The sequence below is a fragment of the Rhinoderma darwinii genome, chromosome 1, assembly GCF_050947455.1.
Source record: "Rhinoderma darwinii isolate aRhiDar2 chromosome 1, aRhiDar2.hap1, whole genome shotgun sequence".
NCBI classification, from domain to species: Eukaryota; Metazoa; Chordata; class Amphibia; order Anura; family Rhinodermatidae; genus Rhinoderma; species Rhinoderma darwinii.
This window is the reverse complement of record NC_134687.1, coordinates 61826564-61844660: the sequence shown is the minus strand read 5'-3', so window position 1 is coordinate 61844660 and position 18097 is coordinate 61826564. Positions and strand designations below refer to the sequence as shown.

Sequence of the window (18097 nt, the reverse complement as noted above, 5' to 3'; positions counted from 1 at the left end):
TGCAGTTCTATTTATTGTTACTCAAATGTCTCGTACACACACCAAGTAATGATTGAATTTGTACCACTTCACAGAATAGGATGACTAGAGGACTTGTATTTAGTTCTTTATGGTAAAGCTTTTCTAAATTAAGTTTGCATGTTGCCGGGTAGACGAGCTGAAATAGAGGCTTTATAACAATCAAAAATAATGCTACTGAAATTGATAAGAATCTTTCTTCTATTTTTTTTTTCCAGAGATGCAAGAAAGCGCTGGAGACCCGAATAATGATACTGTTGGGCGGATCGTGAACTTTATAATGAAAAATGAAGGTTTGTTTCATGTCACACAATGTAGTGCTGACGTTTCTCTCTCTAAATTGACCTAAATCCTATTCACGATCCCATCACACAATTTGATTGGTTCTTGAATCACACTACGTTACTAATTGATGTAAATCTGCATTACTACACGAGTTGTATTGCTTTCTATTGGAAACAGGTGGCATCCTGCTGCACAATCGCCAAATACAGTGTTATAGGCAGTACATCATTACAGTAAAGACGAATGACAGTACCTATTTCTGCAGATCATATCTACCCTATTACTTCATTGAGGCCGGCTTGTTTGTCTTTTCCTTTTACATTTTTTTTGTTCATTAAACGATTAAAGGGAAACTGTCAGCGCTATATACTGGGTATAGTGTACTGATACCTATGTTGTCAGTCATTCAAGTTGCATGACTGAGAAATATGTTTTGATGTCCCCGGTGCCACAATCGCAAGGTCCACGGAGATGACCCCCTTTATGGTTATCTCTCTGGGCTCTCTGCACTATACACTGCCAGCACCTCCTTTTTGCTTTGATTGACTTCTTTAGCATCCAATCAGGAGATCGCTAGAGCAGTCACTCAGAGCGGAGAGTAATAATTGTGAACACGGCACCAGTGACATCAAAAAGGACCACATAGGTATGGTAACGCTACACTCCCCAACCTATTTATAGCACTGTCAGCAGTTTTGAGGACTGAAAACTGCTGACAGGTACTCTTAAAGAGCATCATGCAATTAAGTAGCCTGGTACATCTTAAGCAGCGGTGCACAACCTGCGACCCGAAGTTCTGTATGGCCACCAACCAGTGGCGGATTAAGTAGACCATAGGCCCTGGGCTGTTCCACAAACTTGGGGGCCCCCCTTTCCCACCGCCGCTTTGCTGTATCTATAGTGAACACCACCTTTCAGTGAGAGCATTGACAAACTGGTGTTACGATTCCTCTTGTCAAAGGGCTGTGTCCATAGATACTGACCGTCCCCAACCATCGCATCGGGACACATCTTCCTGACAATGGGAATGGTAACACATTTGTCTATTAGTCCTGGGTACACAAAGACTTTGTGGAATACAAGAATTTCCTACAACAGACATGTCAGGAGAGCGGACAGATCCTCTATAGATCCAGTGACGTCTTCTCTGATGGGAGTCATTCTCTTTTCTTCTACATCTGACTCAGACCGTTATGGCGACTTCTCCTGATGAGACATCTTTGCTCATCACTTCTGCAGCCATTTCCAGCCTCTATGGAAACACAAAAATTCAGACGCCAAGGCCCAGGACCATAGATTAAAGGGGTTGTCCGGACACGGACCAATTTTTCATACTGGTGACCTATCGATGTGCCCGGACAACCCCTTTTACACAGACTAATAAATTAGAATACATACAGACCCCAGACCTTCCTAACTATTGCAGTCCCAAGACCATACCCCCCTAAGTAAATACAGACCCCAGAACAAGCACCCTAAGTAAATACAGACCCCAGAACAAGCACCCTAAATACAGAGCCCAGACCTAACCCCTAAACTAAAAATGACCCCAGACCCATCTCCCTAAATACAGACCCCATAAACTAATAGACCCCAGACCAGACCCCCTAAATATAGACACCAAACCCCTTAAACTACTACAGTCCCCAGACCACCTAAATACAGATCCACCAAATACAGACCCCTTAAACTAATACAGACCCCAGACCACCTAAATACAGACCCCCTAAACACAGACCTCTTAAATCCATTATCCCCTTATATTTACCTCGCAGCTCACCTCATGGTTTTCTCTCTTGTTACTGTTCTAGGAGCTGTGGTCATGTGACCAGCAGGTCTCTAATCAGTAACAAGAAACTGCAGACATAAGGTCATGTGACCTGTATGTCTGCAGGTCCTTTGCAGGATATACACAATGCCGTTTTGCCACGATTTGCGGCAAAAACGCATTGTACTTGCGGCGGGCCCCGGGTGGCCGCCCAAAACGCCCAATGATGATTGATGATGGTTGCCGCCAACCATCAGGATACAGATATACTGGTCTGTGTTCTTATGGGTCAGAAAGACAAAACTGTTAAGACATCCGCATCCTTCAGTGCAGGAAAAAAGAAGCTGTCTAATGAAAGCACTCCGTTCTCTGCATCAGATCATAGATATAAGTTCAGGACTTGGAAGATACATCTGAACACCCTCTAGTGACTGTTTACATGTATCTTCCATGTCAGAGAGAAGAGGGGTGGCCAGGAGAGACGCACAGACTGGGAGCAAGGACGGGTAAGTACTAATGGTCCACTTTGTGTCTGGCACTGTTATGAGGAGGCGCTGTGTCTAGCACTGTTATGGGGAGGCGCTGTGTCTAGCACTGTTATGGGGAGGCGCTGTGTCTAGCACTGTTATGGGGAGGCGCTGTGTCTAGCACTGTTATGGGGAGGCGCTGTGTCTAGCACTGTTATGGGGAGGCGCTGTGTCTTGCACTGTTATGGGGAGGCGCTGTGTCTTGCACTGTTATGGGGAGGCGCTGTGTCTAGCACTGTTATGGGGAGGCGCTGTGTCTAGCACTGTTATGGGGAGGCGCTGTGTCTAGCACTGTTATGGGGAGGCGCTGTGTCTAGCACTGTTATGGGGAGGCGCTGTGTCTAGCACTGTTATGGGGAGGCGCTGTGTCTAGCACTGTTATGGGGAGGCGCTGTGTCTAGCACTGTTATGGGGAGGCGCTGTGTCTAGCACTGTTATGGGGAGGCGCTGTGTCTAGCACTGTTATGGGGAGGCGCTGTGTCTAGCACTGTTATGGGGAGGCGCTGTGTCTAGCACTGTTATGGGGAGGCGCTGTGTCTAGCACTGTTATGGGGAGGCGCTGTGTCTAGCACTGTTATGGGGAGGCGCTGTGTCTAGCACTGTTATGGGGAGGCGCTGTGTCTAGCACTGTTATGGGGAGGCGCTGTGTCTAGCACTGTTATGGGGAGGCGCTGTGTCTAGCACTGTTATGGGGAGGCGCTGTGTCTTGCACTGTTATGGGGAGGCGCTGTGTCTAGCACTGTTATGGGGAGGCGCTGTGTCTAGCACTGTTATGGGGAGGCGCTGTGTCTAGCACTGTTATGGGGAGGCGCTGTGTCTAGCACTGTTATGGGGAGGCGCTGTGTCTAGCACTGTTATGGGGAGGCGCTGTGTCTAGCACTGTTATGGGGAGGCGCTGTGTCTAGCACTGTTATGGGGAGGCGCTGTGTCTAGCACTGTTATGGGGAGGCGCTGTGTCTAGCACTGTTATGGGGAGGCGCTGTGTCTAGCACTGTTATGGGGAGGCGCTGTGTCTAGCACTGTTATGGGGAGGCGCTGTGTCTAGCACTGTTATGGGGAGGCGCTGTGTCTAGCACTGTTATGGGGAGGCGCTGTGTCTAGCACTGTTATGGGGAGGCGCTGTGTCTAGCACTGTTATGGGGAGGCGCTGTGTCTAGCACTGTTATGGGGAGGCGCTGTGTCTAGCACTGTTATGGGGAGGCGCTGTGTCTAGCACTGTTATGGGGAGGCGCTGTGTCTGGCACTGTTATGGGGAGGTGCGGTGTCTGGCACTGTTGTTTGGTAACTGTGGGGCTGTATGAGTTATTTTTTTAACTAACTTAAAGGTGCAAAGGAAAAAACTCTGCAAGGAGCATCATCAACAGTAATGTGAGCCAACGGAGACAGCTGAGTGCAGTGTTCGGCTGTTTTCGTCAACCACATAGACATGGAATGGAACGGCAGGGCACATGCACGACTGCTGCTCCATTCAAAATCCTCATTACTGTTATCGAGCAGTGAATAGATGAAAAGGTGATAAATGTTCCTAGTGGAAAAACCCCTAAAAAGCCTGCCGGAGGCCAGAGGGAGAGCTTAATAGGAGGACGCTAAAAGCACAATACACTGCAATACATAACTATTGCAGTGTATTTTGGAAAGAAAAAAAATAGAAATGATTTATAAACTTTTTTACTAATATAGAAAAAAAATATATTTAAAGTAAAAAAACTTCTCTAAAGTGATGAAAAAAAGAAACATAATTGGTATTGCAGCGTCCATAAAAGCCTGAACGATTACAATGTAACCTTATTTAAACCCCAAGATGAACGCCGTAAAAAGAAGACAAATAAAAACCTGTTTTTTTTTATTTTATTTTGCTGCTGTGCATTTAAATGGAAAATGGTCCGGGAACATGTTGGCTCACCACAAGTTTCTGTGGGGAACATTTGCTTAAAGGGAACCTGTCACCAGAATTTCACCTATTGAACTTTACTTATCCCTCACTGGCCGCTGCTATGAAAAGTTCATTGCCGTTATCCCCTCTCCTAAACTCCTCCTCCGACTGTAAATAACGGTCTGCAAACATTTGACGCTTTTTATCGTAATAATCCGGTGTCACTTTGTGCGCGCATACCAGAGGAGGACATCAATGGCCAAGTGCAGGATTTTGTGTGCTGGGGGAAGGCGAGGAGCTGTCAATCAAAAGTAAGGAGGCGGGGTAAACTCGGAAAGACTTGAGGAACGAAGATATGACACTTTTATTCTCATTAGCATACGGTGCAGGAACACTAAAAACTGAATACTAAAGCTACAGAGCCGACTAAGAAGATAATTATAGGTTATATAGAAATGATTTTTCACCCACTACCACCAGGTATTGCTGGTCAAATACTGGTGACAGGTTCCCTTTAAAGGGGTATCCCCATCTCGGGCATTTTTGGCGTATCCACAGGATATACCATAAATGTCCAATAGATGCGGGTCCCACCTCTGGGACCCGTACCTATCTCTAAAACAGGTCCCCCCTTTACCCAAATCTTACCTTCAGCCACTTGGCTCCAGCCACTGAATTACGAGATGAACGGGTTTCCCATAAACCGCCGAGAGCGTGTTTTGCTACGCTGTTTCCGAAACTCCCACAGAAGTGAAAAGGAGTTACAGAAACAACCTCGCGCACGTGTTTTTCCTGTGGTTTTTTAACGATGTCAATTAACTTGTCTCTGCAGCAAATGCTGATGTTCTGAAAGCCATGGTCGCTGATACTTCAGGGATGGGAGAGAACTGCTTTTTTGATCCAGAAAGGTAAGATCATCTCTTTTTAAACTTAAATCTCTGTATTCCCCCCCCCCCACCCAAAAAAAAACCACCATATACAAAAATCCTTTTTACATTTGGAGACCCTCCCACCCCAAACCCCTCCGACCCAACCCCTCTGCATTATTAGAGAGAGACAGCGAGAGCGGAGAAAAAAATAGGCCATGGATGATTTGGAGTTGTTCAATTGGACAACCCACAACAAAAAGACAATGGCATACGCACATGTATCTGTACCCCAGACCCACTGATCTCATGTGTCCTATAGCATATGAATGATTAAAACATTTTCCTCTATTTATAGAAGGGACTTTATCAAACAAGATTAAGTGATGAATAGCTATTTTCCAGCCTGCCATATTTGGAGGTGTCCATTCCAATTTTTGGTTATTAATTTTCTGGCTATGAAAATAATTCTTTTTCGTGAGTGGGAGAATGCGATTTACGTTGCTTGCTATGGTACGATGTTGCATTACAATAAATAGCTTCTTTGATTTCGCGATATCAGAAAATCCTGGATGCAGAAATCTCTATGTAGCACTAGGTGTTTGTGGGTATTACCTTCAGGACATCAGTGGGTGTCTCAGATTACTGGGCTTCCCAGATTTTACCATCTCAATATTTCTCAGTTAGATCAGAAATTTTTTATAACCGTGCAGAACCCTTTTCTTAACACGGCTTAGTCAATGCAATTTGTTTACGACACTAATTCAAGCTCCACGTTTATGATGTAAATTGTGCCAACAGCATATTACATGAAATTAATGGGCAACCATGTAGTGTATGGTCACGCCGGGTCATCCAGAATGGAAGTGGTTCTTTGCAGCGGCGCAGCAGTCTGACATTTGTAAGCCATAATATAGGACATATAAAGGTGATTATCCTGATGAGACAATCTCTTTAGGAGCGGTTCATATACTGAGTATTTGCTGCAGAATTTTGGTTGCGGAATCCGCATTGAAACTCTGCAATAAAGTACAGTACAATGTAAGTGAATGAGGTCTTATCAAACCTTATTTACATAAGACACGAAAAAATCTGCAGGATGCCCTATCGGTTGCGGGTTTCTGCAGCAGATTTCATGCAATGCAGTGGGTGAAATCTGTGGCAAAATTTGCTTTGAAATTCGCATGTAACAGGTGGATTTTGTTGCAGATTTCCAGGCTACTGCAACTTCTGGCCGTTTAGCGCTGTATATAACACTATTCTTGCTGTGAAAGTGGCGGCACACACAATGGCCATGGTAAGTCAGTAGGGTTCCTCGGGCATCGGTGGTATCAGTCCTACGACTGATTCGGCACTGGGTTATGGCTTCCGTTATAAATGTGAACAGAGCCTAATGTGGCACAGGGTCTTCCCACAGTACCTGACTTTGCAGCCTTTAGCGATGTACATAGGAGGATATGACAAGGCTTCTTTCATCTGTGCTGTGCAGGAGTCGTAAGAGGAAACTTACATCATTTTTAAAGCTTTTTAAAGTGTAATTGGTTTGCACATTTAAATACTGTGCCCTCAACATCATATCTCTCGTTGTATGTAGTCTTGCTATTTGTTATCCCTCTTGATAAATGCTGAATACAGTGAAGTAACATAAAGGGGTTTTCCAGGATTAGAAAGAATTTGTTTTTCACTAGAAACCGTGCCACTCTTCTCCATGGGTACAAACTTACGGGTTTGGCACGCCCGTGTGATGATGGTGACACCATGGATGATATGTCAAGATACTGCTTTTTGTCAAACAATCCCCCACTGATCAGTAAGCGTTAATACAGTAGCTACCGATCAGTAAGCGTTAATACAGTAGCTACCGATCAGTTAGCGTTAATACAGTAGCTACCGATCAGTAAGCGTTAATACAGTAGCTACCGATCAGTAAACATTAATACAGTAGCTACCGATCAGTAAACGTTAATACAGTAGCTACCCATCAGTAAGCGTTAATACAGTAGCTACCGATCAGTAAGCGTTAATACAGTAGCTACCCATCAGTAAGCGTTAATACAGTAGCTACCGATCAGTAAGCGTTAATACAGTAGCTACCGATCAGTAAACATTAATACAGTAGCTACCGATCAGTAAACGTTAATACAGTAGCTACCCATCAGTAAACATTAATACAGTAGCTACCGATCAGTAAACGTTAATACAGTAGCTACCGATCAGTAAGCATTAATACAGTAGCTACCGATCAGTAAACATTAATACAGTAGCTACCCATCAGTAAGCGTTAATACAGTAGCTACCCATCAGTAAGCGTTAATACAGTAGCTACCCATCAGTAAGCGTTAATACAGTAGCTACCCATCAGTAAGCGTTAATACAGTAGCTACCCATCAGTAAGCGTTAATACAGTAGCTACCCATCAGTAAGCGTTAATACAGTAGCTACCCATCAGTAAGCGTTAATACAGTAGCTACCCATCAGTAAGCGTTAATACAGTAGCTACCCATCAGTAAGCGTTAATACAGTAGCTTCCGATCAGTAAGCGTTAATACAGTAGCTTCCGATCAGTAAGCGTTAATACAGTAGCTACCCATCAGTAAGCGTTAATACAGTAGCTACCCATCAGTAAGCGTTAATACAGTAGCTACCCATCAGTAAGCGTTAATACAGTAGCTTCCCATCAGTAAGCGTTAATACAGTAGCTACCGATCAGTAAGCATTAATACAGTAGCTTCCGATCAGTAAGCGTTAATACAGTAGCTTCCGATCAGTAAGCGTTAATACAGTAGCTACCCATCAGTAAGCGTTAATACAGTAGCTTCCGATCAGTAAGCGTTAATACAGTAGCTACCCATCAGTAAGCGTTAATACAGTAGCTACCCATCAGTAAGCGTTAATACAGTAGCTACCCATCAGTAAGCGTTAATACAGTAGCTTCCGATCAGTAAGCGTTAATACAGTAGCTACCCATCAGTAAGCTTTAATACAGTAGCTACCCATCAGTAAGCGTTAATACAGTAGCTACCGATCAGTAAGCGTTAATACAGTAGCTACCGATCAGTAAGCGTTAATACAGTAGCTACCGATCAGTAAGCGTTAATACAGTAGCTACCCATCAGTAAGCGTTAATACAGTAGCTACCCATCAGTAAGCGTTAATACAGTAGCTACCGATCAGTAAGCGTTAATACAGTAGCTACCGATCAGTAAGCGTTAATACAGTAGCTACCCATCAGTAAGCGTTAATACAGTAGCTACCCATCAGTAAGCGTTAATACAGTAGCTACCCATCAGTAAGCGTTAATACAGTAGCTACCCATCAGTAAGCGTTAATACAGTAGCTACCCATCAGTAAGCGTTAATACAGTAGCTTCCGATCAGTAAGCGTTAATACAGTAGCTACCCATCAGTAAGCTTTAATACAGTAGCTACCCATCAGTAAGCGTTAATACAGTAGCTACCGATCAGTAAGCGTTAATACAGTAGCTACCGATCAGTAAGCATTAAAGGGGTTTTCCTACAATCCATGTTTATTACCTATCCACAGTATAGGTGATAAATATCCGGTCACTGAGTGTTCGATTGCCAGGAACCCCACTGATCCCGAGAACGGGCCTACCTTTTTTTTCCCCCCTAAGAAAATTTGCTAAATATTCTTGTCAGCCATTTTTTGGATACAAATTTGACAACAAAGGGTTACCATTTACTGACAAATGTCTTATGTTATTTTATTCTCTTCTTAGATTTAATGTTTCAACCATATTTTATAGTAACAATTAATATTACAAAATGAATGTAAAACCAAGCAGCTATTGTTGATTTTCCATGGATTATTGTAACATTTTCTAATCTTAGGTTGTTTTTTCTTTGCTGTTCCTTTGGAAGACTTGGTAAGTGTCTTTCATTTCTGGCGGGGATGGGGAGTAGGGTCATGGGGCTTATATAGCGTGAGCTCCCTTTTTGATGATTTAAACCAACACCTCTTCCCCTATTCTTCAGTCCTGGTGCTGTTACTTGTTCTACAATTCCTCTGTCTCGTTCTCCTTTTTGCCATGACTAGTCCATTTCTAACCCTTGTAGAGCTCACTACTTTCGTGGATTATATCAGAGGCGAGAGGGCCCCTATGCAATAACAGTATATGGGGCCCCTTCCTCTCCAATCATAGGAGTATTCCCCTTCTCAAATGGTTTCTATCTCGCCAACTATCCAGCAAGAATTGTTTGATTGAGCAGAAATATATAATGCATTAGCTCAGTCCATTACATGCAAACTATTCGACAATAGGACACTGCTTTATAGGTGGCAGATCCCCCCCCCCCCCCCTACCTGCTGAGCCGCTGTGTAGGTGCACATAAGTTATGTCCGCTGCTGGGTTACTTAGTTGCTGATTGCACCGCAGTATAAATACATTTTGCCCAGAATTGCATCTTCCTAAGCACAGTCAGAAAATGAAAGGTTCTATCTGCCCCCTACTGGATGTTTTTGGAAATGCAAACACTGTTGTATAGAATTAGAAATCTGAAGTCTAAATCTCTGTTATTGTTTAGTCTGCATGATCAGTATGGTGTAAAATGGTTTAAAACATACACTTAATTTAAAAAAAAAAAATCCTACAAAGGAGTCCTTAGCCTTCAAACATGAATTCCTTAAAGTGGATCTGTTGGCTTAATATGCTGCCTTATGCCACATCTCCTCACTTCTATCCGCCAAGTGCTGAAAGAATACGCTGGACTCCTAGTTATGAGTCCAGTGTATTCATAAGGGCAGCACTCCCCCCGCCCGGATCTGCAGTGACTGACAGGCTGCTATGTATACAAAAGCAGCATGTCATTCACAGACTTGAAGAGGGGACAGAGACTGGGGAGATCACTCTCATAAATACACTGGACTCATAATTTTAAGTCCCTTGTGTTCTTTCAGCATTTCTATTAGTCAAACCGTTCCACAGTAACATTCTGCAATTTTAATTGTTTGATGTAGCTCTGCTCTATTGTTAGATTATGCCTGCTCATAAAACGTAAGGATTCTTTTAACAGATTTATATTCGGTCATTGCTGAGACAGTTCGCTACTATACAGGTGTAGGTTTACTACATTAAATCTGCTACCATGGCTTGATTCTGGTCCCCATGACTTATCAATAGTATTGCTTCTCTTATGTGTGATCTGTAATGCATTAGGGTCCTATGCTCCAAACTGTTCTTACTAACAAGTGGTGAAAATGGGGTTCAGAGCCTTTAAAAGTCAATCTTATCACAGTCACTGCTTTATTGTTGGATGCCATCTCTGAGAGGGCAATGCTGATGAGAATCCGCCACCTCTCCTTTAATATCTATGATTTAATTTCCTTCTAGCCCAACCTCTCCAAACACTCCTATGAGCCCTACATCTCCGGCTAGTCCAACTTCTCCAGGTGGAACACCTTCTAAGCATTCCTGCCGTGGGCACCATCTTCACACTGTCGGAGGAGTGGCGGAAAAAAACGTGTGCAGTCGATGCAGCAACAAACGCTGGAATCTGATCAGGTCACCACTGAAACATAAAGAATTAAAAAGGACCAAACAAGCAGCCGTCACAGTCCTTGCTGTAGGAAGGTAATATACCATAAGTATTGCGGTTTGTATGTATGTAGTGATCTTTTCACTACATTTTGTTTATTAGTTCCACTAAATTAACCACTTTTGGACCAAATGACACAGCCTCATTTTTTAAATCTGACGTGTCACTTTATGTGGTAATAACTCCGGAATGCTTTTACCTATCCAAGCGATTCTGAGATTGTTTTCTCGTGACATATTGTACTTTTTGTGAAAAACACCGAAATTTAGAGAAAATTTGCAAAAATTATCATTTTTCTAAATTCAAATGTATCTACTTGTAAGACCGATAGTAATACCACACAAAATAGTCACTAGCTAACATTTCCCATATGTCTACTTTTATGTTTGCATCATTTTTTTGAACATCCTTATATTTTTCTAGGACGTTACAAGGCTTATAAGTTTAGCAGAAATTTCACACATTTTCAAGAAAATTTCAAAAGCCAATTTTTTTAGGGAACCGTTCAGATCTGAAGTAGCTTTGAGGGCCTTATATGTTAGGAACCCCCACAAATCACCATTTTAGAAACTGCACTCAAAGTATTCAAAACAGCATTTAGAAAGTTTCTTAACCCTTTATGCGTTTCACAGGAATTAAAGCAAAGTGGAAGGGAAATTTGCACATTTTTTTTTTTTTTTCAGAAATTCCATTTTTCCTGTAATACTGAAGGTTTTTACCAGAGAAACACAACTGAATATTTATTGCCCTGATTCTGCAGTTTTTTTAAATATCCCACATGGGGCCCTAGTGTGCTACGTTCCTGAAACAAAGGCCCCAGAAGCAAAGGAGCACCTAGTGGATTTTTCGGCCTTCCTTTTCTATATTTCAGGCACCGTGTCCGGTTAGAAGAGGTCTTGTGGTGCAAAAACAAAGGAAACCCCCAAAAGTGACTCCGTTTGGGAAACTACACCCCTAGAGGAATTCATCTAGGGGTGTAGTGAGCATTTTGACCACAAAGGTATTTCATAGATTTCATTAGAATTGGGCAGTGAAAATGAAAAATTTACATTATTTTCCAATAAGATGTAGCTTTACCTCAGAATTGTAATTTTTTTTTTTAAACAAATAAATGAGGACAAGCCCCCTAACATTTGTAAAGCAACTTCTCCAGAGTACAGAAATACCCAACATGTGGTCATAAACTGCTGTTTGGGGAAGCGGCAGGACTCAGAAGGGAAGGCACGCCATTTAGCTTTTGGAGTACAGATTTTGCTGGTTTGATTTCTCGGCATTTGTAAAGCTCCTAAGGTACCAGAACAGTGGAAACCCCCCCAAAAGTGACCCCATTTGGGAAACTACAATCCTAGAGGAATTCAACTAGGGGTGTAGTGAGCATTTTGACCCCCCAGGTGTTTCATAGATGTCATTAGAATTGGGCAGTAAACATGAAAAATTCCATTTTTTTCCACTAAGACGTAGCTTTAGGTCAAAATGTTTCATTTTCTCAACAAATAAAGGAGAAAAACACCATAAGATTTGTAAAGCAACTTCTCCAGAGTACGGAAATACCCCATATGTGGTCATAAACTGCTATTTGGACACACAGCAAGGCTCTAAAGGGAAGGAGCGCCATTTAGTATTTTGAGTGGAGATTTTACAAGATTCGTTTTTTGACACCGTGTTGCATTGAGCCATAGTACCAGTACAGTGGTACCCCTGAAAAATTACCCCATTTTGGAAACTAGATCCCTCAGAATTTATTTAGGGGTGTAGTGAGTATTTTGACCGCACAAGTGTTTTGCAAAAATGAGTAAAAAAATGTATGTTGCAGATTGAAAATTGCCGTTTTCCACAGATATTCCATTTCAATGTGTTGTGCCCAGCTTGTACCACCGTAGACACACATCCCATAAATTGTTAAGCAGGTTCTCCAGAATACAGTAATACCCCATATGTGGTCATAAATTGCCATTTGGGCACACTGCCAGGGTCAGTTGGACCACCATTTGGCTTTTGAAGCGCAGATTTTGCTTGGTGTTTTAGTGGTATTTTAGCTTATAATGTGGGGGCATATGTGAGCTGGGCAGAGTACATCAGGGTATATGTAAACTGGGCGTTGTACATCAGGGTATATGTAAGCTGGGCGGAGTACATCAGGGTATGGGCGGAGTACATCAGGGTATATGTAAGCTGGGCGGAGTAAATCAGGGTATATGTAAGCTGGGCAGAGTACATCAGGGTATATGTAAGCTGGGCGGAGTACATCAGGGTATGGGCGGAGTACATCAGGGTATATGTAAGCTGGGCGGAGTAAATCAGGGTATATGTAAGCTGGGCGGAGTACGTCAGGGTATATGTAAACTGGGCAGAGTACATCAGGGTATATGTAAGCTGGGCGGAGTGCATCAGGGCATAATAGGATGATGTAATAATGGGGAGAATGAATAATCCATGGATTGGTGTGGTACGCTTTGAACCAATCCTTTATACACAGGCCGGGTTTATTGGGTATTATACAAAATATCTGCGCTCCAGTATTGCCTAATCTTTGACTTCTTCACTAGCCCTATACGCAGCACAAGGCCCTAAAGTTTCCTCATCTCCGCTGCGTCTACGAAGTCGTGCTGAAAGGTGAAATTCATCTTCAGCTTTTTAGCAGAGGCCTTGCAGGTTTTGTGCCAATATTGACTGATATTTGGATCTGTTCATAAATTCCTCCACCTGGACTAAAGCCCCAGTTCCATTTGCAGAAAAACAGCCCCAAAGCATAATGCTGCCTCCACCATGCTTCACTGTGGGTATGATGTTCTTTTGGTGATGTGCAGTGTTGGCTTTGCACCAAACATCTCTTTTGGGATTATGGCCAAAAAGTTCAACTTTGGTCTCATCAGACAACAACACGTTTGCCAACATGCTTTTGGCAGACTTGGTGTAGGTCTTTATAAAACATAGCTGGGCTTAGAAAAGGCTTCCGTCTTGCCACCATACCCCACAGCCCAGACATATGAAGAAAGCGGGAGATTGTTGTCACATGCACTACACAACCAGTACCTGCCAGAATGTCCTGCAGCTCCTTTAATGTTGCTGTAGGCCTCTTGGTACCCTCCCGGACTTGTCTTTTCATCAAGTTTTGAGGGACGTCCAGTTCTAGGTAATGTCACTGTTGTGCCAAATGTAATCCACTTGATAACCGTCTTCACTGTGTTCCATGGTATATTCCATGCCTTGGAAATTCTTTGGTACCCTTCTCCTGACTGATGCCTTTCAACAATCAGATCCCTTTGATGTGTTGTAAGCTCTTTAGTGACCATGGCTTTTGCTGACACATGCAACAAAAAAAAGGCAGGAAACTCCTAATAGAACAGCTGAACTTTATATGGGGTTATCAGAATCACTTCAAATAATGGCAGCTGTGTACTGACTACTATTTAACATGAGTTTAAATATGATTGGCTAATTCTGAGCACAACCACATCCCAAATTATAAGAGGGTATTCACACTTATGCAACCAAATTTTTATTTTTCCCCTCTGAATGATTTCAGTTTGTTTTTCAGTGGAATTGTACGGATTATGGGTGACATTAAAGGTGGAAAAAGTTCTGAACTTATTCATCTTGTACTGATTTTGTAACAAAAACTGGCATTTTAACAGGGGTGTGTAGACTTTTTATATCCACTGTATACAGGGATGATGAGGATTACATATATACAGGGATGACTAGGATTACATATATTCCAGTGATGATGATTACATATATTCCAGTGATGATGAGGATTACATATATACAGGGATGATGAGGATTACATATATTCCAGTGATGATGAGGATTACATAGATACAGGGCTGATGACGATTACATATATACAGGGATGATGAGGATTACATATATTCCAGTGATGATGAGGATTACGTAGATACAGGGCTGATGAGGATTACATATATACAGGGATAATGAGGATTACATATATAAAGTACCAATAAAAACTACAACCCGTCCCGCAAAAAACAAGCCCTTACACAGCTTTTTTGACTGAAAAATAAGTTATGGCTCTCAGAATGTGGTGACACAAAAATAAATTATTTTATAGAAAAGTGATTTTATTGTGTAAAAGCTACAAAACATAAAAAAACTATATACATATGGTATCGCAGTAATCGTATCGACCCGCAGAATAAAGTAAAATGTCATTTATAGAGCACGGTGAACACTGAAAAAAAAAAAGGACAAAAAACATTGTCAGAATTTGTTTTTGTCACCTTGCTTGACAAAAATTGGAATAAAAAGTGATCAAAAAATCGCACGTACCCTAAAATTGTACTAATGAAAACTACAGATTGTCCCACAAAAAATAAGCCCTCACACAGCTCCTTTTGGAGAAAAAATAAAAAGTTTCAGCTCTCCGAATATGGCGATTCAAAATATGCAGAGCGTTCCAAAAGCGGATAAGATCGGACGCCATTTATCAGTGAGACACCGGCCACATATCTATGAATTATTATTTATTTACCACATTATTATGCCCTCTTATTATGCCCTGATGTACTCTGCACAGATTACATATGCACCCACATTATAAACTAAAATACCAGTAAAACCCCAAACAAATAAACTACCAAGCAAAATCTGCACGCCGAAAGCCAAATGGCGCTCCCTCCCTTCTGAGCCCAACAGCGTGCCCAAACACCAGTTTACAACCACATGTGACATTTTATACCTGGGAGAACCCACACAACATTTTATGCGGTATTTTTCTTCAGTGGCACAAACTGGGCACAACATATTGTGCACTAAAATGGCATATCAGTGGAAAATTTTAATTTAACCTTTGTACTATCCGCTGCGCATTAACCCCTTTGCGCACCACGACTTAATAGCATGTCGTGGTGCGGGGGGTTATACATGGAGCGGGCTCATGCGCTGAGCCCAATCCATGTGCTGCAGGTATCAGCTGTGTATTACAGCTGACACCCGGGACTAATGGACAGGAACAGCGATCGCACTGTTACAAATAACATTATGCTGCGATACTTTAGTATTGCAGTGTATTGTACCAGTGATCTAATGACCGCTGGTTCAAGTCCCCTGTGTAAAAAAACAAAACCGTAAATGAAGTTATTAGTGAAAAAAATATATAATATATTTAAAGTACAGAAAAGAAAACCTTTCACATTTTCCCTCTAATGTACAAAATTGGTATCGCTACATCCGTGAAAGTCCGAACTATTACAATATACCATTATTTAAATCGCACGGTGAACACCGTAAAAAAGAAAGCATTTAAAATGCCAAAATCACAGTTTTTTGGTCACTTTAGCGTTTTAATTTTTTTTTTTAATAAAAAGTGATAAAGTTGTATGTACCAAAAAATGGTACCAATAAAAATTACAGCTCGTCCCGCAAAATATAAGCTCTCACACCGCTCAATCAACGAAGAAATAAAAAAAGTTATGGCTCTCGGAATGTGGTGAAACAAAAAGTTTTTGGTTTTTTTAACAAATCGTTTTTACTTTGTAAATGTAGTCAAATATTAAAAAAACTGTATAAATTTAGTATAACCTTAATCATATTAAGTCTGAGAAATTTAAATTGTCGTTTTTACAGCACGTTGAAAGACGTAAAAACGAAACCCAGAAAATAATGGAGGAATCGCAGCTTTTTCCAATTTTAGCCTGCAAAGAATTTTTCTTTTCAGTTTCCCGTTACATTATATGGTACTTTAACTGGTGTCACTGGAGACTACAAGTCCTACAAAAAATAAGCCCTCACACCGCTCTTTTGACGGAAAAAGAAAAAACATTATGGCTCTTGGAAAGTGGGGAGGGAAAACGAAAATGAAAAAGCAAAGAATTGATCAGTCCTGAAAGGGTTAATTAATTTCTAATGAAAAAAAAACATTTATGACCACGTGGGGTATTGCCGTACTTGGGAGAAATTGCTTTACAACCGTTCGGGTGCTTTTTCCTCTCTTATCCTTTGAAAATGAAAAAATTCAACATTTTTGTGGAAAATATGTTGGTATTCATTTTAACGGCCTAATTCTAATAAATTCTGCAAAAGACCTGTGGGGTCTAAATGCTAACTATACCCCTAGATAGATTCTAGGGGTGTAGTTTCCCAAATGGGGTCAGTTTTGGGGTGTTTCCACTGTTTTTGTACCTCCCAGAGGCTTTGCAAATGCGACATGGCACCGAAAACCATTCCAGCTAAATTTCAGCTCCAAAAGCCAAATAGAGCTCCTTCCGTTCTGAGCTCTGCCGTGGGTCCAAATAGCAGGTTATTACCACATATGGCGTGTTTACGTAATCGGGAGAAATTGCTTTACAAATGTTGAGGTCATTTTTCTCCTTTTATTCATTGTATAATTCAAACGTTACTTTTTTAATTTTCATGGTCTAATTCCACTAAATTCAGCCAAAAACCTGAGCGGTCAAAATTCTAACTATACCCCTAGAAAAGTTCCTTGATGGGTGTAGTTTCCAAAATAGGGCCACTTTTGGAGGGTTTCCACTGTTTTGGTCCCTCCAGGGCATTGCAAACGTGACATGGCACCGAAAACCATTCCAACAAAACCTGCACTCCAAAATCCAAATGGCGCTCCTTCCCTTCGGTCCAAACAGCAGTTTATTACTACGTATGGGGTATTTCCGTAATTGGGAGAAATAGCTTTACAAGCTTTGGGGTGCTTTTTATTCTTTATTCCTTGTAAAAATTAAGTAGATTTTCTTTTTCGCAGACTAACTCCGAGATGCTAACTATACCTCCAGATTAATTCCTTGTGAGGCGTAGTTTCCAAAACAGTGTCACTTTTGGGGAGTTTCCACTGTTTTGGCTCCACAAGACCTCTTAAAATCTGACATGGTGCTTAAAATATATTCAAAAAAAAAAAAAAGAGGGCCCAAAATCCACTAGGTACTCCTTTGCTTCTGAGGTCTGTGCTTCAATCCATAAGCACACTAGGGCCACATGTTGGATATTTCTAAAAACTGCAGAATCTGGGCAATAAATATTGAGTTGCGTTTCTCTGGTAAAACCTTCTGTGTTACAGAAAAAATGTATTACAAATGAATTTCGGCACATTTTTTTGTTGTTGTAAATTTACCCTCTGTTACTTTTATTCCTGTGAAACGACTAAAGGGTTAAACGTTCTGAATGCTGTTTGCAATACTTTGAGGGGTGCAGTTTTTAAAATGGGGTGATTTATGGGATCAATCTAGTATGTA

At 41.6% G+C, this 18097-nt stretch overlaps 1 protein-coding gene across 2 annotated transcripts in view; it reads left to right on the top strand.

Annotated features, from left to right (window-relative positions):
* Nucleotides 1-18097, top strand: part of RELL1 (RELT like 1) — a 102880-nt gene that overhangs the window by 69901 nt on the left and 14882 nt on the right. For both annotated transcript variants that reach the window (XR_012882578.1, XM_075859016.1), the window contains exons 3-5: nucleotides 237-311; nucleotides 5304-5379; nucleotides 10688-10927. Coding sequence is in view for 1 of the 2 variants with exons in the window: in XM_075859016.1 (XP_075715131.1) it covers nucleotides 237-311; nucleotides 5304-5379; nucleotides 10688-10927 (391 nt within the window). In the remaining variant the exon portion in view is untranslated. The remainder of the gene's footprint in view (nucleotides 1-236; nucleotides 312-5303; nucleotides 5380-10687; nucleotides 10928-18097) is intronic.